Consider the following 26,478-nt stretch of genomic DNA (forward strand, 5'->3'; position numbering starts at 1 on the left):
TGGTCAGCAGGCAATAACATTTACTTTCTAAAATCAAATTTAAATGAAAGCTTTTCAAGAAATTTAACATGGGTCAGTTTAGTTATATTTATTGAATACAGTTAATACTAGGTGTCTCTTGTGGTACACCTGGGTGGCTCAGTTGTTTTCAGTGTCCAAATCTTGATTTTGATTCAGGTCATGATCTCATGGTTTTGAGACTGAGCCCCACATTGGGCTCTGTGCTGAGCATGAAACCTGCTTGGGATTCTCTTTCTCCCTCTCCTTTTGCCCCTCCCCTGCATGCACTCACTCATTCTCTCGCTAAAATAAAATAAAAATAAGTATCTCTTGGAAATGAGACAACAAGGGACTAAAATATATATATATATATATATATATATATATATATATATATATTCACATATATATATATATATATAATTTACCTCAATTCTTTCTTAGCACATATAATTATGACTTTTACTTCGTATGTATTAGTTACTTAAACAACTCAGAATTTCACCAAATTAAAAGCAACAATTATATCAGATATCTGAAACCCAAAGTAAAACAGATAATATAACTAACCTTCCACAAGGAAGTCTCCCAGTAGTCATATGACGGCCGTGGTTTTAAGGTAGGAATCACCAAGTTTCCTCTTGGAGTAAGGTTTCCATTGAGCACTGAATTATTTTCAAAATGTCCACAATAAGGTGTTTCCAGGCCTGGGCTCATAGTAAGAGTCCTGAGTAAAGTTTGATGCTGCTGTCTCTCCGCAAGAAGTTTTGTATTGTTCTCTGACAGCCTCTCATTAGTCCTGTGAAGATTAAAAAACACAAATACATTTTCTTTTTCCCTAAATCATTCCTAAATGACTCACATCTTTTTAAGTTTCCATAATAGTAAATAGCATTTGCCATTGAACAGTGTTTTAACACTGAACATGTGACAGAGCACACCTACTATCTAAAATTATACTTTTAAAATTGTTCTAAAGAAATACTTATGTTTCCAGCGGGACCCCTAACGAACAATTCAAGTGAGGGAAGGGAGAGAAGTGGCTATCAGTGATGTACACGGCTTAATGAATAATACTTGCTGTCTTCTGGAATGGCTGTACCGGCAGGATCCTTCAGGATGCCATTATATATACATACTTATATTTCGTAAACCTGTTTACAGATATAAAAATAAACCATCCCTCAAAGTCATTTTCAAGCATTTGCTTTCACCACTCTTGTACATTTCACTTACTATCTCAAAGAAACTGAGCATTTGACACCGAGGAATCAGTGAGACCAACAAGCTCTAGGGGAGATAGTAGATGGCAGAGGTGTGATCAGAAAGAACTAAAACAGCTACAGAGGCAATTAGCTTATAACAGTTACCAAGGCACTGGAGGCAGAATCTGCCCTTTCTGTCTCCCTCCCACCATGGTGCTCGTTTTAGCCACTTTGGGAATTATACTCCCCTTCAGCCCTGTGTGAGTCTTTCTGTATTTCACATATATGCCATTATGTAAAGTAGAAAAAACATAAAGGATACTTTGTCTCAAGGCCCACTCTAGTAATAATACCAAAGTTCACAATCAAGAGAATAAATGTACCAAGCTGCCAGGATGAGTAGTAGTAGTAGTACTTGAGCTTTTAGGTTAAAGATGTCATCTTCCAAAAATGAACTCATCGACATTTCTATTTAGGGTACTTCTGGCAAGCAATTTTATAATAATATACTTCTAAATGAGAAAGCTTCAAACAATGCACTTAAAGACTAGCAGATCCGATCAATGGAAAATATACAGGGCGGGGGGTGCGGGGGGGGGCGGTGGGTGGGGGAAGAGGTCCTGTAAAACCAAAAAGAACCAAAAAGAAGAGGAGGGATGCAAACTGTCCTGGACTAACATTTCAAAGGTAAGTTCACTTAGAAACATCATTTTCCAAAATTACACGATCTAGTTGGCTTTCACTTCCTACTCATCTCATGATCTTGGCTCCACAGAAATTATGCTTTAGAGGCAAATTAATAAGCTAAATTTCTTGTCTATGATTCTGTTTTGGCTTACCTGTTCAGCTTATTTCTCAAGGACTTTCTAACTTTTAATTCTTCTAGGTAGAGTTGCCTGTAGGTTTCCAACTCTGTTTTAGTAGATTCTTCTTGAGACGTCTTCATTGTAGAGACCTGAGATTCCAGATCTTTAATTCTAAGTTCCATTTGACTTCTCGTTGAAGCATGAGCATTTTCTCTTAACTGGTCCAAGTTTTCTTGAGCTGCTGCTTGTGCCTAAAGCAAATTAACGGGACAGTTTTAAAATAGCTATAATCTGAATAATTAATTATACCTGTTTCCTTTAGTTCTGAGTCAATGATTCAGAGAGCAATTTTAAATGAAAAAAAAGCTCAAGTGTAAAATATTTATCATCAATGTCAACTGAATTAAATATGATTTATAAAATTAAAGTTCAATCATTCTTGTATTAGTATTCACGCAATCTGATAATTCAAATAATAGAATCAATGACAAAATTTTTAAAGTCGACAATAACCTTAAGAATAATCCAAGTACAGTGCAATTTTTAAATCATAATTTTTCTTTTCCTCTTAATAGTGAGACTAGTTGTTTAAATCATCATTTTTTCTTATCCTCTCGATTTAGTAGGAACAATGATGAAAACTGAACTCGTTCAAGGGACGAACAAATGCCTCCAGAAGTCTACAAATTACCATAAAGCAAGTAGAGGAAACCCATACAACACATCTATCCAAAATGGAATTTGCAGTGAAATGAATGAAAGCACATTACAGATGAATCAATTAACCTGTAAAAACAGGGTGACTTCGTGTAATTTTTCTACTATGTCCAGTCGTGCTCTTTCTTCAATCTCCCGTTTATACTGTTCCACTTGACTGCGCTCTACCATATTCATTTCCATAAATTGTTTCAATTTTACTACTTCTTGTTGTAACTTCTTGTTATCGCTCTCTAGTTTTTCACGTTCTTCTTCGAAAGCTTTCATTGATAATAACTCTTGTTGAAGAATTTGATTTTTTGCATCCAGGTGTAGACATTTTGAAGATGTAGTTTCCAGTTGTGTTGTAAGGACATCAGCCTGCATGAATAAAACACTATAGTTTGGAAGTGGAGTGAAAAGAGTCTAACCCAAAACTACTATCAAATTTTTTTTCAGATTTTAAGTAACCTCTAAGCCCAGTGTGAGGCTTGAACTCACAATCTCAACATCAAGGGTGACTGAACCAACCAGGCACTCAAAATGTTAGATAAACTCATTTGCAATAAAATGTTCCCTGTCTTAGAATGTGGACCCTTAAACAACTCAGAAAATCAAGAGCAAAGTTAAAGCCATCAGGTGTTACTGAAATAGATCTTTGCTATCATTGTCTTTACTACACAACATTTGCACTTGATTCTATACTTTTATTTTTCTATCATTCTTTCATATCTTTCTTTCATAAAATAAGTCCCCTCTTAGGAGAAAGTCTCTTAGCCCTTCCCCGATCTTAACACTCCATAATTTTTAAAGAAGTTTTAGCAATATCATATTGACTTATGTATGCCCGAGTTCAAAAATACGTCCCAAGATAAGACTCTGAAAATAAGACTCTAATTCATGAATCTACAAGTAATGTTTCTAATGCCACGGCCTTTTTCGGAGCTGCAAATGTTTTCATGCTAATTTGAACTGCGTTCCCGGGAGAAATAATTCTCCAGGTTAAGAAATCACATCTCCCAGTATAAAACTTTAATTGGATAATCCACATATTTTTTTGAGACAAAAACAAAATTAATTCAATACTGTTATCTTGTAATCCTTTGTTACTTTCTAGGAAATAAGAGATCATACTAAACAACAACAACAACAACAACAACCACAACAACAACAAAACTGGCTGGAGTTTCAGTGATGCTGAGTTGGGAAGGTCTTCCATCCATTATATATGATTGGTAAGACAAGGTGAGTGGATGTGGTCGTTTTATAAATTTGTTGATACTTCTGTGAAAATCCTGCCCCTTAAATATATGCTGGCTTCAGTAACTGGTTTCTAGTGAGCAGAATATGCAGAACTGCTGTGATTTTTAACGTTTTATTTATTTTTGAGACAGAGAGAGACAGAGCATGAACGGGGGAGGGGCAGAGAGAGAGGGAGACACAGAATCGGAAGCAGGCTCCAGGCTCTGAGCCATCAGCCCAGAGCCCGACGCGGGGCTCGAACTCATGGACCGCGAGATCGTGACCTGAGCCGAAGTCGGCCGCTTAACCGACTGAGCCACCCAGGCGCCCCACTGCTGTGATTTTTAAGGCCAGCTTGGAAAATGTGATACAGCTTCCATCTCACTTTCTTTCTCTAGGGAAGCTCACCCTTAGAACCCAGCCACCACGTTTTGAGGAATCCCAGGCTACCTAGTGAGTCTTCATGTAGATACTCCAGCTGAGACTAGCCAACGTCCTAGCCAAAGGCCAGCTTCAACAGCCAAACACGTGCATGAACAAGCCTTTAGATGATTCTAGTCTCCAGCTTCCAGTTATGCCAGCTGATGCCAAACGAAGAAGAAATGAGTTGCCCTACTATGCTTTGCCTAAACTAAAGATTGGTGAACAAGATAAATGCTGTTTTGAACTACTAGGCTTTGAGGTGGCTTATTATGCAGCAGTAAATTACTACCACAGATACTGATACTAAAAATGGTGTGCTGCTATTCAAAAAACCTAAAACTAAACTTCCTTTGAACCAGGAGGTAGGTGGAACCTGGAAAGATGTAGAAAAGCATAAGAATGAGACCCAAAAAGGGCCTCCACGAGACACTTAGTGGAAGCCTGATGGCCTGTGAAGAGGCTGACAGCAAGGGTTTCTAAGCAAGTGAAGAAAATGACACTGGAGGAAAGGGAAGTCATGCTACAAAATACCTGAGAGTAAACAGATAGGAAAGAGAAACTAAAGAAAGACTATGCAACTGAAAGGAACCAGGACTTAGTGGGTTCAAGTATCTGTTTCTCATTTACAGCCTCTCTACGTGTGGAACTATCAAATAATGCTGACATGAAGAAATGGCTTTTGGGTTACGAGAAAATCCAGGGTGCTACCAGGAAAACAGAAAGATTTAAGGTATGCCTCCAAATCTTTAGGGATCTTAAGAGTATAAGATTTTTTTTTTTTAAAGTAGGTTCCACACCCGACATGGGGCTTAAACTCAGCACCCAGAGATCAAGTGTCACATGCTCTACCAACTGAGCCAGCCAGGAGCCCCAAGAGTAGACGAATTTTAAAGGCATCGTCATATAAGAGCTTCACAGGAAACCTGAAGCGAAAAGCTGATCTCAAAAGGACTTGGGAGGGTCGCTTTGCTAAAACACGGCATGAAATCCAGTAATAATTACAGAAAACTAAAAAAAGGTAAGAGATTTATAGTAGCAAACATACTATTTGCTAGCTTGGACTAAAAGAGACCAAATCGTGCAAAATGAAAAGAGGCCTTTGGGTCTTAGAAGTCCCACAGGGAGGAAGCAGGATGAAAAAACAGCTGCAAATACAGGTCATTCCTTATGAAAAGGAAGGAACCAAGAGCTCAAAGAGTAAAGAAAGGGAAGAGACATGGAGAAAGTATTCCCGTGGTTAGGACTAAGTCCTAGCTTAAGAACTGACAGCATGCATCAGGCTATATTTCAAAACTCTTATGGACTAGGGTGCTTCCCATCTTCTTTTTCTGAATGGGAGAGTCTTCAGCAGTTGACCAGAATGTTGCATTTGTGAGTGGCAAATAACTGTCTCTTTTGTTCTCAAGTCCTCATATTGAGAACACTTGCACTCAAGGGGCTATACTTTAGATACCATAACCCAGGCAGCTTATCCCCACTGCACCTGATTAAGATGGTAAGATCTTGGACTCAAGCCTTGAACCTGATGCCATGATAACTGAAACTTGCAGGAGGTATTGGAGGGGGAGGGGAGTGAATGTATTTTTCAGGTGGGAGGAATACAAACATTTGTGGCCAGTGGGTAAATTATATTGCTTTTTAAAGGTGTCCATAGGTTTCAAATATTAATTCCATAAAAAAAAAGACCATGGTACAACCTTAGTGATTTGCTCCTAATGAACAGAATATGTGACTATGATGCTGTGTGTATTCCAAGCCTAGGTGACAAAAGGCGATACAGCTTCTGCCTTGCTCTGTATCTCAGGCTGCTTACTTGGAATCTAGCTCCCCATCTAGTGAGGAAGTCTAGGCCACAAAGAGGGTCTAGGTGTGTCAGTTTAAGTGTTTCTGCTGCCTCCTGAACTGCAGTCCCAGGCAACAGCCAGCATCAACAACCAGACGTTAGTGAACAAGTCTTCAAATGGATCCAGCCCCAAATCTTTCAGTTGCCCCACCTGAAGCTGAGCGGGGCAGACACTAGCTGTCCTGGCACACTTTTCCTAACAGATTTGTGAACAAAAGAAATCTAACCTTTGGGGAGTTTGTTAAGAAGAAACAAAAATGATAAATGGAACAGTGGATGAAAAAAAAGAGATAAGACACATAAACTTGTATAGGAGAAGTTGGTCTCCATTAAAGTAGGATGCAATAAATGTTAAGATTAATTTATTAACAACCAACCGTGCTAATGAGAAGAAGCAGATAACTAGAAGCAAGATCTAAGAAGTTTTTCTCTCAGTTTTTCCCCAGTTAGGATCATATTAGCTGTTCATTTTCCATATATGGCCTTTATTATGTCGAGGTATGGTTCCTCTAAGCCTACTTTGTTGAGGTGTGCTGCTATTCAAAACATCCATCATGATCATATGGTCCTGTCAATCGATGCAGAAAAGGCCTTTGACAAAATTCAGCACCCTTTCTCAATAAAAACCCTTGAGAAAGTCGGGATAGTGGGAACATACTTAAAGATCATAAAAGCCGTTTATGAAAAGCCCACAGCTAACATCATCCTGAATGGGGAAAAACTGAGAGCTTTTTCCCTGAGATCAGGAACACGACAGGGATGCCCACTCTCACCGCTGTTGTTTAACATAGTGTTGGAAGTTCTAGCATCAGCAATCAGACAACAAAAGGAAATCGAAGGCATCAAAATTGGCAAAGATGAAGTCAAGCTTTCACTTTTTGCAGATGACATGATATTATACATGGAAAATCCGATGGACTCCACCAAAAGTCTGCTAGAACTGATACATGAATTTAGCAGAGTTGCAGGATACAAAATCAATGTACATAAATCAGTTGCATTCTTATACACTAACAATGAAGCAACAGAAAGACAAATAAAGAAACTGATCCCATTCACAATTGCACCAAGAAGCATAAAATATCTAGGAATAAACCTAACCAAAGATGTAAAAGATCTGTATGCTGAAAACTATAGAAACCTTATGAAGGTAATTGAAGAAGATATAAAGAAATGGAAAGACATTCCTGCTCATGGATTGGAAGAATAAATATTGTCAAAATGTCAATACTACCCAAAGCTATCTACACATTCAATGCAATCCCAATCAAAATTGCACCAGCCTTCTTCTCGAAACTAGAACAAGCAATCCTAAAATTCATATGGAACCACAAAAGGCCCCGAATAGCCAAAGTAATTTTGAAGAAGAGGACCAAAGCAGGAGGCATCACAATCCCAGACTTTAGCCTCTACTACAAAGCTGTCATCATCAAGACAGCATGGTATTGGCACAAAAACAGACACATAGACCAATGGAATAGAATAGAAACCCCAGAACTAGACCCACAAACGTATGGCCAACTAATCTTTGACAAAGCAGGAAAGAATATCCAATGGAAAAAAGACAGTCTCTTTAACAAATGGTGCTGGGAGAACTGGACAGCAACATGCAGAAGGTTGAAACTAGACCACTTTCTCACACCATTCACAAAAATAAACTCAAAATGGATAAAGGACCTGAATGTGAGACAGGAAAGCATCCAAACCCTAGAGGAGAAAGCAGGAAAAGACCTCTCTGAACTCAGCCGTAGCAATCTCTTACTCGACACATCCCCAAAGGCAAGGGAATTAAAAGCAAAAATGAATTACTGGGACCTTATGAAGATAAAAAGCTTCTGTACAGCAAACGAAACAACCAACAAAACTAAAAGGCAACCAACGGAATGGGAAAAGATGTTTGCAAATGAAATATCGGACAAAGGGCTAGTATCCAAAATCTATAAAGAGGTCACCAAACTCCACACCCGAAAAACAAATAACCCAGTGAAGAAATGGGCAGAAAACATGAATAGACACTTCTCTAAAGAAGACATCCGGATGGCCAACAGGCACATGAAAAGATGCTCAACGTCACTCCTTATCAGGGAAATACAAATCAAAACCACACTCAGATATCACCTCACACCAGCCAGAGTGGCCAAAATGAACAAATCAGGAGACTATAGATGCTGGCGAGGATGTGGAGAAACGGGAACCCTCTTGCACTGTTGGTGGGAAGGCAAATTGGTGCAGCCACTCTGGAAAACACTGTGGAGGTTCCTCAGAAAATTAAAAATAGACCTACCCTATGACCCAGCAATAGCACTGCTAGGAATTTCCCCAAGGGATACAGGAGTACTGATGCATAGGGGCACTTGTACCCCGATGTTTATAGCAGCACTCTCAACAATAGCCAAATTATGGAAAGAGCCTAAATGTCCATCAACTGATGAATGGATAAAGAAATTGTGGTTTATATACACAATGGAGTACTACAGGGCAATGAGAAAGAACGAAATATGGCCCTTCGTGGCAATGTGGATGGAACTGGAGAGTGTGATGTTAAGTGAAATAAGCCATACAGAGAAAGACAGATCCCATATGTTTTCACTCTTATGTGGATCCTGAGAAACTTGACAGAAACCCATGGGGGAGGGGAAGGGAAAAAAAAAAGAGGTTAGAGCGGGAGAGAGCCAAAGCATGAGAGACTCTTCAAAACTGAGAACAAACTGAGGGTTGAGGGGGGGTGGGAGGGAGGGGAGGGTGGGTGATGGGTATTGGGGAGGGCACCTTTTGGCATGAGCACTGGGTGTTGTATGGAAACCATTTTGACAATAAATTTCATATATTGAAAAAAAATAAAATAAAAATAAATAAATAAAATGAAAAAGAAAACATCCATCATGAATGGATGTTATAGTTTGTTATAGTTTGTCAAATTATTTTTCTGCATCTATTGCAATGATATGATTTTATGCTTTTTTTGAAAATTAATATGAGGTATCACATTCATTGATTTGCAAATATTGAACCACCCCTGCAAACCAGGGATAAATCCCATTTGGTTACACTGAATGATTTTTTTTAATGTTTATTTATTTTTGAGAAAAAGCACAAGCAGGGGAGGGACAGAGAGAGATGGAAACACAGAATCTGAAATAGGCTCCAGGGTCCAAGCTGTCAACAGAGCCTGAAACTGGGCTCAAACCGACGGACCATGAGATCGTAACCTGAGCTGAAGTTGGATGCTTACCTGACTAAGCCACCCAGCTGCCCCTGCCCCTGGTGAATGATTTTTTAATGTATTGTTGGATTCAGTTTGCTTATTTTCTTGAAGATTTTTGCATGTTCATCAGAGATGCTGGCCTGTAATTCTCTTTGCGGTGTCTTTATCTGGTTTTGGTATCAGGGTAAAGCTGGCATAGAATGAATTTGGAAATTTCCCTTCCTTTTATGTTTTTCTGGAACAATTTGAAAAGGACAGGTTAAACTTTTTCTTTTTTCTTTCTTTCTTTCTTTCTTTCTTTCTTTCTTTCTTTCTTTCTTTCTTTCTTTTTCTTTTTTGGTACTAGCTCTTCTTTACATGTTAAAATTTACATCTGAAGTCATCTGGTCCTAGACTTGTGTTTGTTGAGAGTTTTTTGATTCCTGATTCAGTTTCCTTGCTGGTTATTGATGTTTTTTTTTCAAATTTCTATTTCTTCTTGTTTTAGTTTGGTAAGTTATATGTTTCTAGGAATTTATTCATTTCTTCTAAGTTGTCCAATTTGTTGGCATACAGTTTTTCACAATATTCTCTCATAAATGTTTGTATCTCTGTGGTGTTGGTTCTTATTTCTACTCTCACATTTGTGGTTTTATTTATTTCGGTCTTTTCTATTTTCTTGTTGATTACTCTGGCTAACGCCTTATCAGTTTTATTAATTTTCACAAAGAACCAGCTCTAGGTTTCATTGATCTGTTCTAGTTTTATCTGTTTTTTGTTTGTCTATCATTCATTTCTGCTTTAATCTCTTTTTTAATTTTATTTTGAGAGAGACCACACATGAGTGGGGGATGGGCAGAGAGAGAGAGAGAGAGAGAGAATCCCAGACAGGTTCCATGCTGCCAGCAGAGAGCCTAACACGGGGCTCGATCTCACTACTGTGGGATCATGACCTGAGCCAAAATCGAGAGTCAGACACTTAACCAGTGAAGCCACCCAAGGGCCCCCTGCTCTGATCATTATTACTTGCTTTCTTCTGCTGGCTTCAGGCTTCATTTGTCGTTCTTTTTCTAGCTCCTTTAGGTGTAAGGTTATGTTGTTTGAAATTTTTCTTGCTTCTTGAAGTAGGCTTATATTGCTTTGTACTTCCCTCTTAGGACTACTTTTGCAGCATCTCAAAGGTTTCAGACCATTGTTTTCTCATTTCCATTTGTATACATGTATTTTTTAAAATTTCTTCTTGTATTTCCTGCTTAACCCATTCCAGTGTAGTAGCACGTTATTTAACCTGCATGTATTGTTTTTTAATAATTAAGGCCTGTTTTTTGTTTGTGATCCATTCTTGAGAATATTCCATGTACACTTGAAAACAACGTGTATTCTGTTTTAGGATGGAACGTTCTGAAAAAATCTCTTAAATCCAATCTGGTCCTGTCTGCCATTCAAAGCCATTCTTTCTTTCTTTCTTTTTTTTTTTTTTTTTAATATATGAAATTTATTGTCACATTTGCTTCCATACAACACCCAGTGCCCATCCCAACAGGTGCCCTCCTCAATACCCATCACCCACCCTCTGCTCCCTCCCACCCCCCATCAGCCCTCAGTTTGTTCTCAGTTTTTAAGAGTGTCTTATGCTTTGGCTCTCTCCCACTCTAACCTCTTTTTTTTTCCTTCCCCTCCCCCATGGGTTCCTGTTAAGCTTCTCAGGATCCACAAAAGAGTGAACACATATGGTATCTGTCTTTCTCTGTATGGCTCAAAGCCACTCTTTCTTTGGTGATTTTCTGTTAAGATGTATTTTTTGGTGATTTTTTTAACTAAGATCTATTGATGTAAATGGGGTGTTAAATTACCCTAGTACTGTATTATTATCAATTAGTTCTTTTATGTTGGTTATTGTTTTATGTACTTGAGTGCTCTCATGGTGGGTGCATAAATATTTACAATTGTTAGATCTTCCTATTGGAATTATTATGATATAGTAGCATTCTTTGGCTCTTGCTACAGTCTTTGTTTTTGGTTAAGTTTATTTATTTTGAGAGAGACAGAGTTGGGGAGGGACATAGAAAGGGGGGGGAGAAAATTTCAAGCAGCCTCCATGCTGTCAGCCTGGAGCCCAACATGGGGCTCAAAGCCACCAGCCATAAGATCATGATCTGAGCCAAGACCTAGTCGGTCGCTCAAATGACTGAGGCACCCAGGTGCCCCACAATGTTTGTTTTAAGGACTCTTTTGTCTAACAAAAGTATCGCTACTTTTTCTTTTAACGTGATAAATTTTTCTCCATCCCCTCGTTTCCATTTGTTTTGAATAGAATTTATTGTCAACTTGGCTAACATACAGGGTGTACAGTGTGCTCTTGGTTTTGGGGGTAGATTCCTGTGGTTCATCACTTATAGACAACACCCAGGGCTCATCCCAACAAGTGCCCTCCTCAATGCCCACCACCCCTTTCCTTTCTCACCCACCGCTCCCCCATCAACCCTCTATTTGTTCTCTGCATTCAAGAGTCTCCTATGGTTTGCCCCTCTCCTTCTCTGTTTGTAACTACTTTTCCCCTTCCCTTCCCCCACGGTCTTCTGTTAAGTTTCTCAAGTTCCACATATGAGCGGAAACTTATGATATCTGTCATTCTGTGACTTATTTCATGTAGCATAATACCTTCCAGTTCCATCCACATTGCAACAGATAGCACGATTTCACCCTTTCTCCTTGCCAGGTAGTATTCCAGTGTATATATAAACCACATCTCTTTACCCACTCACCAGTTGATGGGCATTTAGGCTCTTTCCACAATCTGGCTGTTGTTGAAAGCACTGCTTTAGACATTGGAGTACATGTGCCCCTATGAATCACCACTCCTGTATCCTTTGCATAAATTCCCAGTAGTGCTCTTGAGGGGTCATAGGGTAGTTCTATTTTCAATTGTTTTTGAGGAACCTCCGCACTGTTTTCCAGAGCGGCTGCACCAGTTTGCATTACCACCAACAGTGCAAGCATCCCCTCACTTTTAATCTGCAGGTGTCTTTATGTCTAAAATGAGGTTTTTATAGGCAGCATACAGATGGGTCGTGTTTTTTAATCCATCCTGTCACCCTAGGTCTTTTGGTTGGAGTGTTTATTGCATTTATATATAAAATAATTATTGACAGGTATCTATTTATTGTCATTTTACTACTTGTTTTGTGGTTGTTTCTGGAGATTTTCTCAAATCCTTTATTGTTTTTCTCTCTTTGATGTCTTTCTAATTTGCTTTAATGATATATTTGGATTTCTTTCTCTTTATTCTTTGCATGTTTATTAGTGGGTGTTGGTATATGATAAGCATTAATTTGTATATCACCTCCTCTGCATGTAGCAGTCTATATTAAGTTGATGGTCAATGAAGTTAGAACTCATTTTTTTTCTCCTCCCCATGGTTTAGATAAGCTATTATATTGTACATCCTTTTTGGGGGCATTCCTTGACTGATTTGTTTACAGAAATATACATTTTTACTGCTTTTACATTTTCTGCCTTTATACTGTCACTTTTGATCTCTCCTTTCCACTCAGAGTTCCCGATAATATTTCTTACAGGCTGATTTAGTGGTCACAAACTCCTTCCATTTTTGTTTGTCTGAGAAGTTCTTTACCTCTCCTTCTATCATGAATGATAGCCTTACTGGATAGAGTATATTTGGCTGCAGATTTTTCTCATTCAGCACTTTGAATATATCATGCCTTTTCCTTATGCCTTGCAAAGTTTCTATTGAAAAATCTCCTGCTAGCCTTGTGGGTTTCTCCTTGGAAGTTAATGACTTGTTTTGCTGCTTTTAAGATTTGTAGCAGTGGGGCGCCTGCGTGGCTCAGTCGGTTAAGCATGACTTGATCTTAGCTCAAGTCGTGACCACGCAGTTCCTGGGTTCAAGCCTCCAGTGGGCTCTGCACTGACAGCACAGAGAGAGTGCTTGGGATCCTCTCTCTCTCTCTCTCTCTCTCTCTCTCTCTGCCCCTCCCTGCTTGTGTCTGCGTTCTGTCACAGAATAATCAAAAGCAAAAACAAAACAAAACAAATAACAAAACACTAAAAAAAAAGATGTTAGCAGTATATTTTGCAAATTTAATTACAACATGTCTTGGGTGTTGATTTTGATGGAAGTTCTCTGTGTCTCCTAGATCTCAATGTCTCTGTTTTCTTCTCCACATTAGGGAATTTTTCAGTTATTTTGTCTTCAAGGTCAATTATCTGTCCCCTTCTCTCTGTCTTCTTCTTCTGGGACTCCTATCATATGAATGTTTTTACATTTGACGGAGACACCGAGTTCCTTAAGTCTATTCTTCATTGGATAATTCTTCTTTGTCTTCTTCAGCTTCATTGTTTTTCCATTACTTTGTCTTCTAGGTCATTAATTTGCTCCTCTGCTTCTTCCAGCTTGCTGTTCATTTTACTGCACTCTTTCATCTCTGATCCTTGAACTCTTTTATGTCTGGTGTAAGGGTCTCACTGATGTCTTCCATTCTTTTCTCAAGTCCACTGAATATCCTTATGATCATGGTTTTAAATTCTCCATTAGGCGTGCTATTTACATCTGTCCCATTTCGGTGTCTGGCCATGGCCTTATCCTGTTCTTTCATTTGGATAAATGCCTCTGTCTTTTTCATTTTGTCTAAGTATCTGACAGCTTCTGTGTCTTAAAGAAGCCAGTTTATGTACACCTGCTCCCGAAAGTAATGGACTGAGGAAAAAGACGTCGACATGTAATTGCCTAGGGTCTAGCACTTCAGGGAGTGTCACCAGTGTTGTGCTGCATGTGTCCTGCTGTTGTGTTCTGGCTATGCTATCCTTCAGGCCAGTCGTCTGCAGAGGCTCTCCTTGCCTGGTCTGGTGAGTGTTTGGTCCCTGACCTGAATGTAGTGAGTTTTAACTAGGTGTGCTCTGGTCTGCTTAGGAAATGAGATCTGTCACCACCTCTACTGGAACTGAGGCCAAGGGAAACCCTCTGGTTGGGAGATGTAGTGTGGGCAGGTGTTTGTCCTGGTCTTTTGGGGGAGGGGTCTGCTGTGCTGCAACTCAAGCAAGAGTGATTGAGAAGGGTAGTTCCACCAGAGGGCAAGGGGGTGGTGCTTGGTGTAAGCAAGTTAGGTAGCCAGTGTTAGCAATGCACTGCTTCCTGCAGGTGGCTTTATGTTTGTGGTGAGGGGCAGGAGAAGGAGATGGTGCCAGCCAGCGGCTTTGTTCCTACAGACAGGTCTCTCTGAACTTTGCCTCTGAGGGACGTGCTCTGAGAAGAGCAAATAATCTCCCCACTGTGTGCCCCAGGCACTCTTCAGATCACTTATCCCTGCTGTTAACTCCCACGTTGTTTGCCTGCCTCTTGCCCAAGAGCAGTGCATACCTCAGGGCTCAATCCCACTGACACCGGACCTTAAAGAAACTCAGACGTTTAAGCACTACTTGCAAGAACTCACATGTCAAGTATTCAGCCCTCTGTTTTTGTGCACAGACTGCCTTGTATTCTCTCTTACTCTGATCTCTACTTTATCTGGGGGCTGTTCTTTCCATATGCACCTTGGTATGGGGGCTCTAGCATTTAAAAGACCAGAAAACAAGAAGTGGCCACAACTCACTTGTGAGGCTTGTGGAGGTTTGTTCGGTATGGGTGTATTTGTCCGCTGGGGGTCTGCCTCTCCTGTGACTTTTTTCTATCCTGAGGAAAGATCCAGTTTAACCACCGTCCCGGGAATGTGATTGTTGGTGAGGACCCTTTTGAAGATGTGTCTTTTTGTGGGTTGATAATTAGCTGGTATGTCTTGAGGGGGCTTTCCACAGAGCTGAATTTTCCTGATTGTCTTAGGGTAATTGAGAGTAAATTTCTATTTGTTTTGTCATGAGAAGGCAGGGGGGATTTCTATGGCTCCTTTTAAATATCTTTCTAAATTTACTCTGTGGGACATCCCCATTAAGATGTTATCCTGAGCTAAATTCTCCTCAACTTTTGCACCTCTTGTCAGGGACCAGAAAAGCAGATCGGTTTCTTTATCACGCATCTGAGAACTCCTCTGTCCTTGGGGTGCTTCTGCTCCTGCTTGGTGTTGTGGACAATTTGGTAGTCTGCAAAGGAAATATTATTTCTGATATGGTTCTGGTGAACTATTTTGTATGTTATGTGGGGATGAGGGAAAATGATCTCCTGTGCTCAACTGTTGGTTTCCAAAAATTGTTCTTTCTACAAGGCAATTTCTCAAGTGACAAGAACTTCAGACATTATGATGAAGTTCAGCAATTGAAACAGAAAGAGTCTAATCTTTAAAGTTTGATCTGTTCAATTGAATATTGGATATTGTATTAATGTACTGTAAAGTCAATCTTAGACTCTATTAATAAGAAGAGAAATCTTCAAGACATTCCTTGCATCCAAACCACTGATCCTTGAGCAACCACAGGTCATTTAATCCAATTGTTGTGGGGAGGAGATATTTTGTATACTGAGCCTATTCTTTTTATTTTTTCTCTTTTTTTTATACTGTTCAGATCCATGTACATTGTGCATTATTTAAGATATAATAAATTGTTAATGTAATGCATAACACTAGCTATTAGATAAAGTGTCTCATTGCTTTTGACTAGGTTGGCTTTCAGGGATTTCTGAAATTTTGGATAAGGTCTCTATGTGTGTTGTACACAGATTTTCTTTAATTTGTATTTTGAAATCATTGTTTATCTTCTTTGATTGATCTTTTCTTTCTAGAGAAATAGGTCTTTCCAATAGCAACTGGGTATGTTTTAACAAATGACTCGTGGGTTTAAGCACTCTATCAATTACTAACTACCGACTTTTAAGACTAATAAAAACGTACTAAAAATCTCACATGTCTGACTCTCCTTCAAAATCCTTTGGTGCTTGTACCCAAGAATAATTAATAAAAAATTAAATACCACTAAATAAATTTAAGAAAAGATTAATCCTAATTAACAAAAACCCATACAGAAAGCAAAAACACACACTACTCAAATTTCAAGTTTAGGAGACATCTTGGTTGTCCCACAATGCTCTCCATAGAACAAGCTGCTTCAAAAATTTTTTGTCTTTTAATTACAATCTCCATATGTCTTGATAAATCAACATAATACTACCTCACTTTGTACAGCTGAATTATTTGAATGATATGTAATGTATATTCCATTAATTATATGCTGAGCTATAACGCATAGCTATGCATATCTTTCTATTTTAAGTGAAAGAAAGCCATACAGGCTACTGTGATTTCCAAGAATGTTGGATCTGTGCAAGATAAGAGGATGAGCAAGAATAGGATTAACACCAGTGTTTACACACAAGAACCAGGTCAGAAGAGGATCTCATTGTGAATTGCAAGATGATGGATTAGCAAGATTGCTTAACAGGAAAAGAGGAATAGCCCAGAGTTAATCTTTTCCTTCCTAGATGGTGAAAAGTATGGGTGAGTCTATGCATTATAATGAGAGAATATAAAATATAATGAAGTAAGTGGTAGACTGAGTCAAGACATCCTATGGCCAAGATTTGATGGAAATGAAAGTTGACAGCACTGACTGAGAGACTAAAAGTTGGCACAGGCAGGGAACATGGGTGGCTCAGTCAGTTGAGCCTCAACCTCTCAGGTCATGATCCCAGGGTCATGGGATCAAGACTCCTGTCAGCCTTCACACTAAGTGTGAAACCTGATAAAAAATTATCTCTCTTCTCTCTTCTCTCTCTCTCTCTCTCTCTCCCACACACACACCCACATCCTGCTTGTGTATGCTCTAAAAAACAATAAAATAAATAAAATAAAAATATAAAAATAAATAAGTAAATAAGTAAATAAATAAATAAATAAATAAAGTCTGAACACACTAAAGAAAGAGCATTTTAACTTTTTGAGCCTGACTTCACATCGAGTCATGGGGTCAGCAAGGCATAGGCTGGCGAAAGGGTCCTTCAGGAAGCAAAAATCTCTATAGGTGCAAAGTTAAGTTCTACTACATTGACTTTTTATTATTACATAAGTGACTGGTAATTTGCAAGATAACTAGGAAAAAGTTTTCATAAAATTTGATACGGTACTGGCATAAGGACAGACATATAGACCAATGTATTAACATTGAGAATCTAAAAATAAACTCTCACGTTACAGTGAACTGATTTACCACAAGGGTGCCAGACAATTAAATGGAATGAGAATAGTTACAGTATTGTAACAATTGTAACAAATGGTACTGGGACAAATGGATATCCACATGCAAAGTAATAAAATCAGACCTCTACCCCATAGCATATATACAAAATTAACTTAAAATCTAAGAGCTAAAATGATAAAATTCTTAGACAAAAGCTGACGTGTATATGTTTGTGACTGGATTTGGCAATGATTTCTTAGACATGACACCAAAAGACAAAAGCGGATTAAGTTTACTTCATCAAAATTAAAAACTTCTATGCTTCAAATATCACCATCAAGAAAGTGAAAAGGCAAGTGACTAAATAGGAGAAAATACCTGACAATCCCATATCTGCTAAGGGATTGGTATGTAGGCTATTTAAATAACTCTTCCAATAATGAAAAGACAATCCAATATAAAAACGGGCAAAAGAATGGATTAGTTCTTTCAAGATGATATAGAAATGGATAATAATCACGTTCAAAGGGAGATGTTCGGGGTGCCTGGGTGGCTCAGTCAGTTAAGCTTCTGACTTGGGCTCAGGTCATGATCTCACTGTTCGTGGGTTCGAGCCCCGCATCGGGCTCTGTGCTGACAGCTCGCAGCCTGGAGCCTGTTTCAGATTCTGTGTCTCCCTCTCTCTCTGTCCCTCCCCTGCTCACACTGTCTCTCTCAAAAATAAAAGAGACATGTTCAACATCATTAGTTATAAGAAAATGCAAACCAAAAACCACAAGATGCCATTTCATACCCACTAGAATTGCTATCATAAAAGCAACAGATAATGACAAACATTGGCAAGAACCAGGAAAACGGGAACTCTCAAAAACTGCTGATGAAAATGTAATGTTGCTGCCACTTTGGAAACAGTCTGGCAGTTCCTCAAAAGGTTAAACTAGAAAAACAATTTTTCTAAACATATTTGAGAGAGAGTGCACAAGTGGGGTAGAGGGACAGAGGAGAGGGAGGGAGAGAACCCCAAGCAGGCGCCAGGCTCAGGGCAGAGCCCAATGTAGGGCTCGATTCCACAACCCTGAGATCATGACATGAGCTGAAATCAAGAGCTGGCCACTCAACCGGCTGAGCCACCCAGGTGCCTGCCCCTCCTCAAAAGGTTGAAAAAACAAAACAAAAACAAACAAACAAAAAAGGTTTATTTAACAGAGTTACCATATGAACCAGCAACTGTATTTATAGGTATATACCCAAGAGAAATCAAAACATGTTCACATAAAAAGTTGTTCATTACACAGAAAATAACCTCAAAATGGATGAAAGACCTCAATGGAAGACAGGAAGCCATCAAAATCCTCGAGGAGAAAGCAGGCAAAACCCTCTTAGATCTTGCCTGCAGCAGCTTCTTATTCAAAACGTCTCCGGAGGCAAGGGAAACAAAGGCACAAATGAACTAGGGGGACCTCATCAAAATAAAAAGCTTCTGCACGGCGAAGGAAACAATCACCAAAACGAAAAGGCAACCGACAGAATGGGAGAAGGTATTTGCAAATGACATATCAGATAAAGGGTTAGTATCCAAAATCTACAAAGAATTTCTCAAACTCAACACCCGAAACACAAGTAATCCAGTGAAGTAACGGGCAAAAGACATGAATAGACACTGCTCGAAAGAAGACATCCAGATGGTCATACAAATCAAAACCACACTGAGATACCACCTTGCGTCTGTCAGAATGGCTCACATTAACAACTCAGGCAACAACAGATGTTGGCGAGGATGCAGAGAAGAGGATCTCTTTTCCATTGTTGGTGGCAATGCAAGCTGGTGCAGCCACTCTGGAAAACAGTATGGAGTTTCCTCCAAAAACCAAAATGAGACCTACCCTACCACCCAGCAATTGCACTACTAGGCATTTATGCAAGGGATACAGGTGTGCTGTTTCAAAGGGACACATGCACCGCCATGTTTATAGCAGCACTCTCAACAATAGCCACAGTATGCAAAGAGCCCAACTGTCCACTGATGGATGAATGGATAAAGAAGATGTGGTATGGGGCGCCTGGGTGGCTCAGTCGGTTAAGCGGCCAACTTCGGCTCAGGTCATGATCTCGCGGTCCGTGAGCTCAAGCCCGGCGTCGGGCTCTGTGCTGACAGCTCAGAGCCTGGAGCCTTTTCCAGATTCTGTGTCTCCCTCTCTCTGACCCTCCCCTGTTCATGCTGTCTCTCCCTGTCTCAAAAATGAATAAAACATTAAAAAAATTAAAAAAAAAAGAAGATGCGGTATATAGATTCCATGGATTATTACTCGGCAATCAAAAAGAATGAAATCTTGCCATTTGCAACTACGTGGATGGAACTGGAGGGATTACGCTAAGTGAAATTACTCAGTCGGAGAAAGACAAAATTCATAGGACTTGCCTCGTATGAGGACTTTCAGAGTCAAAACAGATGAACAAAAGGGAAGGGAAACAAAAATAATATAAAAACAGGGAGGAGGACAAACAGAGGAGACTCATAAATATGGAGAACAAACTGAGGGTTGCTGGAGGGGTGTGGGAGAGGGGATGTGCTAAACGGGTAAGGGGCACTAAGGAATCTACTCCGGAAATCATTGCTTCACTAAATGCTAACTAATTTGGATGCAAATTTAAAAAAAATAGAAACTAAGATACAACAAAAAGAATAACGCCCCCCGCCCACCAAAACTTTCTAACCCAGGAAGCCTCTGGTTTGGGGATTCAGGAGATAAGGACCTTCTAGAGAAGTCAGAGCTATGGAATGAGTTGGCTGAAAGCTATCTAAGTTTTTGTTTCACAGGGAAGACTTTAAAGTGGCGGATAATTTCATGCCATAACCCTAATTCCTTTCTATAGGCATCTACAGAAAATCCCTCATTATTCTTTACTAAGCTTCATCAGTATCGGATATTCTTACAAATTTTAGTTTTAGAGACCTTAAAGATTTCTTTAGGACACAGCAGCAGGACAACGCCTGGCACTCTCATTCATAGAAGACTGATCAACAGAGTGTCATGTTACTCGCATGAGAAGTTCCCTAATACAATGTGACTCATTGATAAGAGGTCTAGAAAAGAAAATAATTTTCAATGTCTCTTCAGCCACAAAAAGGACCAGTCAACAGAATGTTCTAGTTCCCCTGACGGGTATAGCTGTCCAATGAAACTTGCATGTATATTATATAGCTTTTGTGACTGACAGAAACGAGTTGGTCAGTGTATCTACCTCATTGCTCCCACTTAGGATTTACAATGTGAGTCCTACAAAGGAGGGTGAGAGTGGGATGACATTAACTGTTCTGCTTGGAAAACATTTGGGGTTTCACTACATATCGATAAATTAGAATCCTGAATGGCACATTAGTCTTTTTTGAGATCGAATTGTGAAATCTCTGAAAGGCTGATCAACTCAAGTGAACGGAAAAAAAAAGAAAAAGAGCTTCTGAACTTGCAATGGTAGGAGCCCTATGTTTCTAGGTAAGGCCCTGACCGAGCAGCCATTTCTACTTTTTCACTGGCATTTCTTTTCCTTTACAAAATCCAACAAGGAGAAAAGTCCATTCCTTTGAGAAGGACGTTTGCGTAATGACCTCTAGTCATTGTTGATGAAGAGAATAAATTGCAGATTTGTAATTACAAATTACAACAAATCATCATTAAAATAACCCAACTCAAACTCTCACTGAAGGGATGAGATTACAAGAGGAAGTCAGAATTCAAGATGAAATGATCACTCAAAGATTGGGGACGTTTGAAACACGCAGAGAAATATTACCAGGGACTCGCACACCTGTATGCCAACGTTCACAGCAGCATTATTAACAGTAGCCAAAGGTGGACTAAACCAAATGCTCACTATGGTATATACAAAATGTTGGTTTTTTTAGACTCTCACAATGTTTTTTTATGAAAATCTCACTATAAACATCATTACTTTATGAATTCAATCAACTTCATCTATATAGAAGAATTACATCACTAGTAGCAAGTAGGAACAATATGAACCTACTGTTTTGATCTGTGAGATTTTTCATATGATCCAAAACATTCTTATGTACCACTAGTGAAATAAGGATTCCTTTTCAGTAGGATAGACATTAAGAGATCGACTTACCAAACTTGTCTTTATCACGTTGCTCTCAAGATCTTGAATTTGGGCCGCTTGATGTTTGATGGTTTCTTCTTGCCTGGCATTTTTCACCTGTAGCCTAAAATGCAGATCTTAAGATAATTATGCTCACACATAAATTTAAAACAACACCGTATAATTTCTGAACAAATGAGGGTATTACATAAATTCTTAAAATGGTGTCAAGAGGAAGATTTGGGAATTGTGCCATTTTTCTCATTGTGTTTTGTGGACAAGGTGCAACATTGAGAGATGAGATGCCACAATTCTGCATTTCAAAATAGCTCAAAGCTGGAATTTGTATCCAGCTGAACAATGATATACTGGCATAAGTAATACATTTCCCATACTACACTGCTTATCTGCTTTATAAGTAAACAAGTTATTTTCTGTGAGGTTTAAATTATACTTTTGCATATGATCTTTCATCTCCTCAGCATATCTTACGGCCTCTGCATGTCGTTCCTGTGCTTCTTGCAACTAAAATAAAGAAAAAAAATAATTTTAACTTCTGAAAATCTCGTAGAACACCATCACCTGTTTCTGTAACTAAACGTTTTTTTTTTTTTTTTGACTTGACTTGACTTGAGAGAGAGACAGAGAGAGAGCATGCAGAAGTGGGGAAGAGAGGCAGAGGGAGAGACAGAGAAAATGGTAAGCAGGCTGCAAGCTCAGGGTGAAGCCTGATATGGGGCTCGGTCTCATGACCGGTCTCATGACCGGTCTCATGATGTGGGGTTTGGGATCATGACCCGAGTGGAAATTAAGAGGACGCTCAAACAACTAAGCCGCCCAAGTGTCCCTGTAACTAAAATCTTTTTGGAGCCAGCCACACTCTCCTCTACATGCTGATTGATGGCTACTCTGAGGTCATAACAGGAGAGTTGAACTGCTACACAGAGACTATGGCCGACAAAACGAAATGTTTCAATACTCTTACAGAATAGTTTACTAACCTTACTCTCCTACAAAACATAACATTGTTAATGTTTTTAAATTATATATGATCAGATAAATGTACAAATGTATCTATTGGTCAAATGGAGGAAATATAGGAATTTACCTTATGGTAAACATTTCTATTTTCATATCCCAAGCACCACATCAACTATGATTTTATATATTCACATAGGTGTTGACGTCGCTATTCTCATGATTATAAAACTGAACATGCTGCCTTCAGTGACAACAAGATATTTCATGGAAGAATTTGAGAAGCAATATCCTAGTAGGGGCCAGAATGCCTGGGTCTGAATTCCCAGTTCTGCTCGTTATGAGCTGTATGACCTTGAGCACACTACCTAAAACTTCCATGTCTCAGTCTCTGCATCTGTAAATAGAAGGTAGTAATAGCACCTACTGGGACACCTGAGTGGCTCAGTCGGTTCAGTGTCTGGCTTTTGATGTCAGCTCAGGACATGATCTCAGGGTCATGTAATTGAGCCCCACATTGAGCTCTGCATGGACAGCGAGGAGCCTGCTTGGGATTCTCTCTCCCTCTCTCTCCCTCTCTCTCTTTCTCTCTCTCCCTTTTTCTCTCTCTCCCCACATGCCCTTCCCCACAATCTCTCTGTCTTTCTCTCTCTCAAAACAAAGGCCCTTAAAAAAGTGATCTCAAAATAAATACTAATAGTATCTACCCCACTGGGATGTTGGGAAGATTAAATTAGGAAATAACAGATGAACAACTTAGAAGGGTACGTGGCACATAGTCAGCTCTAAGTGTCTGCATTTAGCATGATTACTGATGCTGTATTTTGCGTTCCAATACAATGTGATAGTTTAGGCAGGTGGCCTGCCAACACAAGTGTTCCCCTATACAAATTATACTGAAGTTATTCTTCATTCCACCGCAAGTGGCAGCAAATGGGGAGCATGAGGCCCAGAATCTCTCCTCAGTACTTCACACAACTTTCGCCAATGCCACTAGCCAACAGTACTTTTTCCATTTATAATCCTTTTAACTTATTCCTCTCTATACCACTCAGTGGACAATGTTCACAGACCAAGGTACAAATAGCACCTCCTTGACTGAGTAGTAGATCCTTTACATGACCATCAGAGGCAAGGGAAAGCCACTGACATGGAAATAATCGAGTCTTGCTAAACTAAAGTTCCTCAATCATTTCATGTCCGTATATACTGTTTACGTTAGGCTGCTTTAACATGTACTCTGATGAAGACATTAAGGCTTTGTGGTAAAAGCATATCAGAAAAGCTGTACCCAGATCTTTGCAGTTGGTAAAGTGTTATAAATCTGTAAATCCCAGTTCTGGCTGTGTAAGGAAGAAAGACAAATTTAGAGAGCTTTCTCATAGTGAGAGGGAAAAAAAACCCAAACATTTGATTGAACATTTCTCCTCTATTTGATTAAGTGCTTTTATTAATAATTTTACTTATATAAGTGTGTGTGTGTGTGTGTGTGTGTGTGTGTAGATATACACACATTTTTTTAACATTTATTTTTTGATAGAGAGCACGAGTCTGAGTGACGCAGAACGTGAGGGACACAATGGATCCAACGCAGGCTCTGCTGACAGCAGAGAGTCCGATGCAGGGCTCAGTCTCAAGAACGTGGAGATCATGACCTGAGCCAAAGGCAGACTCTGATAGGACTGGAGACAGCCAGGCACCCCTCAATTTTGTATTTCATTTCTTAGCATACATTTAGAATAAAAGCTTTGTTATACCAATGTTTCCAAGAAGAATTTATTGATACGGTATAAAGTACTTAATTTTATCGGAAAAACTGTTAAGTTAAAATATTTTCAATTTATACAAGGATAAGTACCACACGTATCAAATATTATTATCCCTTAAATTTATACTTAGGAAGACGAAATTACCTGTCATAAAAAAATAAAAACAACATCGAATAAAGGACTAAATTGTTCTGCGCAGGCTAGATGACAAGTGTCAAGAGAGTTAAGGCTAATGGGAGTTAGAACAGTCAGAGAAAGTTCATAGGAAAGGAGACTGTGAGACAAGTCTGAATAACATAGGTTTAGGCAAGAGGAACAGAAACTAAAAAGACAGCATGAGTAAACGGCAGAGAGATGGTGAAATCAACTCAGTTAACTCGGAGGATAAAATCTGATGACAGAGACATTAAAAACAGGTGTCCACACAAGAACTACGTGAATGTTCATAAGCAGCAGTATTAACAGGCAAAAAGTGGACACAACCCAAAGGTCCATCAACTGATGAATGGACAAGGGCCTTAGCCCACAATGGAGTACTGTTTGACAATAAAAAGAAATGAAGCACTGATATAAGCTGTAACCAACACAGATGAACCCGGAAAACATTAAGTGAAGCTAGCTAGTCCCAAGGGACCACACGTTGTGTGACTCCATTTATATGAAATATTCACAAGAGGCAACTCCAGTGAGAGGCCAAGTAGTAGACTGGTGGTTGCCTGAGGCTGGGGGCAACGGGTAAGGGTTTCCTTTCAGGGTGAGGAAAGCATTCTACTTGATGGCAGTGATGGTTGCACGAGCGTACACAGAGACAGTGAACTGTGCGTGTCAAATGGGTGACTTTTATGGGATGTGTATTGGACCTCAAAAAGGCTTTAAAAAAACCCAATGGCAGGACACAGATAATGTCCTTAATTCTCGCTTTTGGGCGTACATACTATACATGATCTGAATATTTCCGTGCTTTGACAACATGTCTAAAAGGCAAAGAAAATGAAGGAAATGCCTAAGTTCAAGTGGTTTGTTAAGTGATCTTTCTGTACAAGTCATCCTGAAATCAATACAGAGTCTTCCCGAAAGTGAAGATGAGAACTAAGACAATTATCTGAAACATTCCATTAAACATTTTCTTCTGATTTTATCCAGCTTGCCTCATCATGGTAATAGAGATATCATTAAAAAACATTGTTTAGCAGGGGACAAAAATCTCTTGGGGCATCTGGGTGGCTACGTCAGTTAAGCGTCCAATTCTTGCTTTCAGCTCAGGTCATGATCTCACGGTTCATGAGACTGAGCCCCACCTTGGCTCTACACTGACAGCATGGAGCCTGCTTGGGATTCTCTCTCCCTCTCCTCTCTCTGCCCCTCCCCTGTTAACATGCACGCACACACTCTCTCTCGCTCTTTCTCTCTCAAAATAAATAAATCAACTGTAAAAAAAGTTTTACATTAAGGAAAGAAAGAAAAAAGTCTCTCAATTTCTGTGAGGAAGGATACAAAAGCCTCAACTTTCTAAGTATGATAAGAAAAAAACGTATAACGCAAATAGTAGAATGAAAGTCAGAGTTTACGAAATAAATGTATTGGAAAGATACTAAAAGCATAATAAATTAATTATAATGAAAATACAAAAGAAAGCGGTCCATGGAAATTAGTATTCTAAAACACCTTATATTATTTAACCAGCTATAAGTTAACTGTTGACAGGTTACATTTACTACATACCTGACTTCTGATTCGACCTAATTTCTTCTTGAGATCCCGTGTCTCATCTTCCAGACGAAGATGTGACGTAACCTCGGGGGAAGCCTCTGACATAGACTGTTTCTTCAGAGTATCAGCCAGTCCTTGTTGAAGTTGTCTCACAACTACCTAAGAAGACATTTCTGTTACTGATTTTCTAAATCATCTTATTATTAAATTATGTTAATAATAGACAACTCTAACATGCGTACTTTGAGAAATATCACCACATACATCAATTCACCTTCTTTTATTTTTTTTTTAATTTTTTTAACGTTTATTCATTCTTGAGACAGAGAGAGACAGAGCATGAACAGGAGAGGGGCAGAGAGAGAGGGAGACACAGAATCTGAAACAGGCTCCAGGCTCT

At 39.2% G+C, this 26,478-nt stretch overlaps 1 protein-coding gene across 5 annotated transcripts in view; it reads right to left on the reverse strand.

The window, feature by feature from the left end:
• LOC102959166 (ankyrin repeat domain-containing protein 62-like) overlaps nt 1–26,478 on the reverse strand; it is a 114,548-nt gene that overhangs the window by 6,781 nt on the left and 81,289 nt on the right. For all 5 annotated transcript variants that reach the window (XM_042977118.1, XM_042977117.1, XM_042977119.1 and 2 more), the window contains 6 exons: nt 26,091–26,237; nt 22,076–22,146; nt 21,652–21,745; nt 2,798–3,088; nt 2,045–2,262; nt 571–799 (listed from right to left, as the gene is read on the reverse strand). In XM_042977118.1, coding sequence (XP_042833052.1) covers nt 571–799; nt 2,045–2,262; nt 2,798–3,088; nt 21,652–21,745; nt 22,076–22,146; nt 26,091–26,237 — 1,050 coding nt within the window. The remainder of the gene's footprint in view (nt 1–570; nt 800–2,044; nt 2,263–2,797; nt 3,089–21,651; nt 21,746–22,075; nt 22,147–26,090; nt 26,238–26,478) is intronic.

Source organism: Panthera tigris (assembly GCF_018350195.1).
Source record: "Panthera tigris isolate Pti1 chromosome D3 unlocalized genomic scaffold, P.tigris_Pti1_mat1.1 chrD3_random_Un_scaffold_51, whole genome shotgun sequence".
Classification (NCBI taxonomy): domain Eukaryota; kingdom Metazoa; phylum Chordata; class Mammalia; order Carnivora; family Felidae; genus Panthera; species Panthera tigris.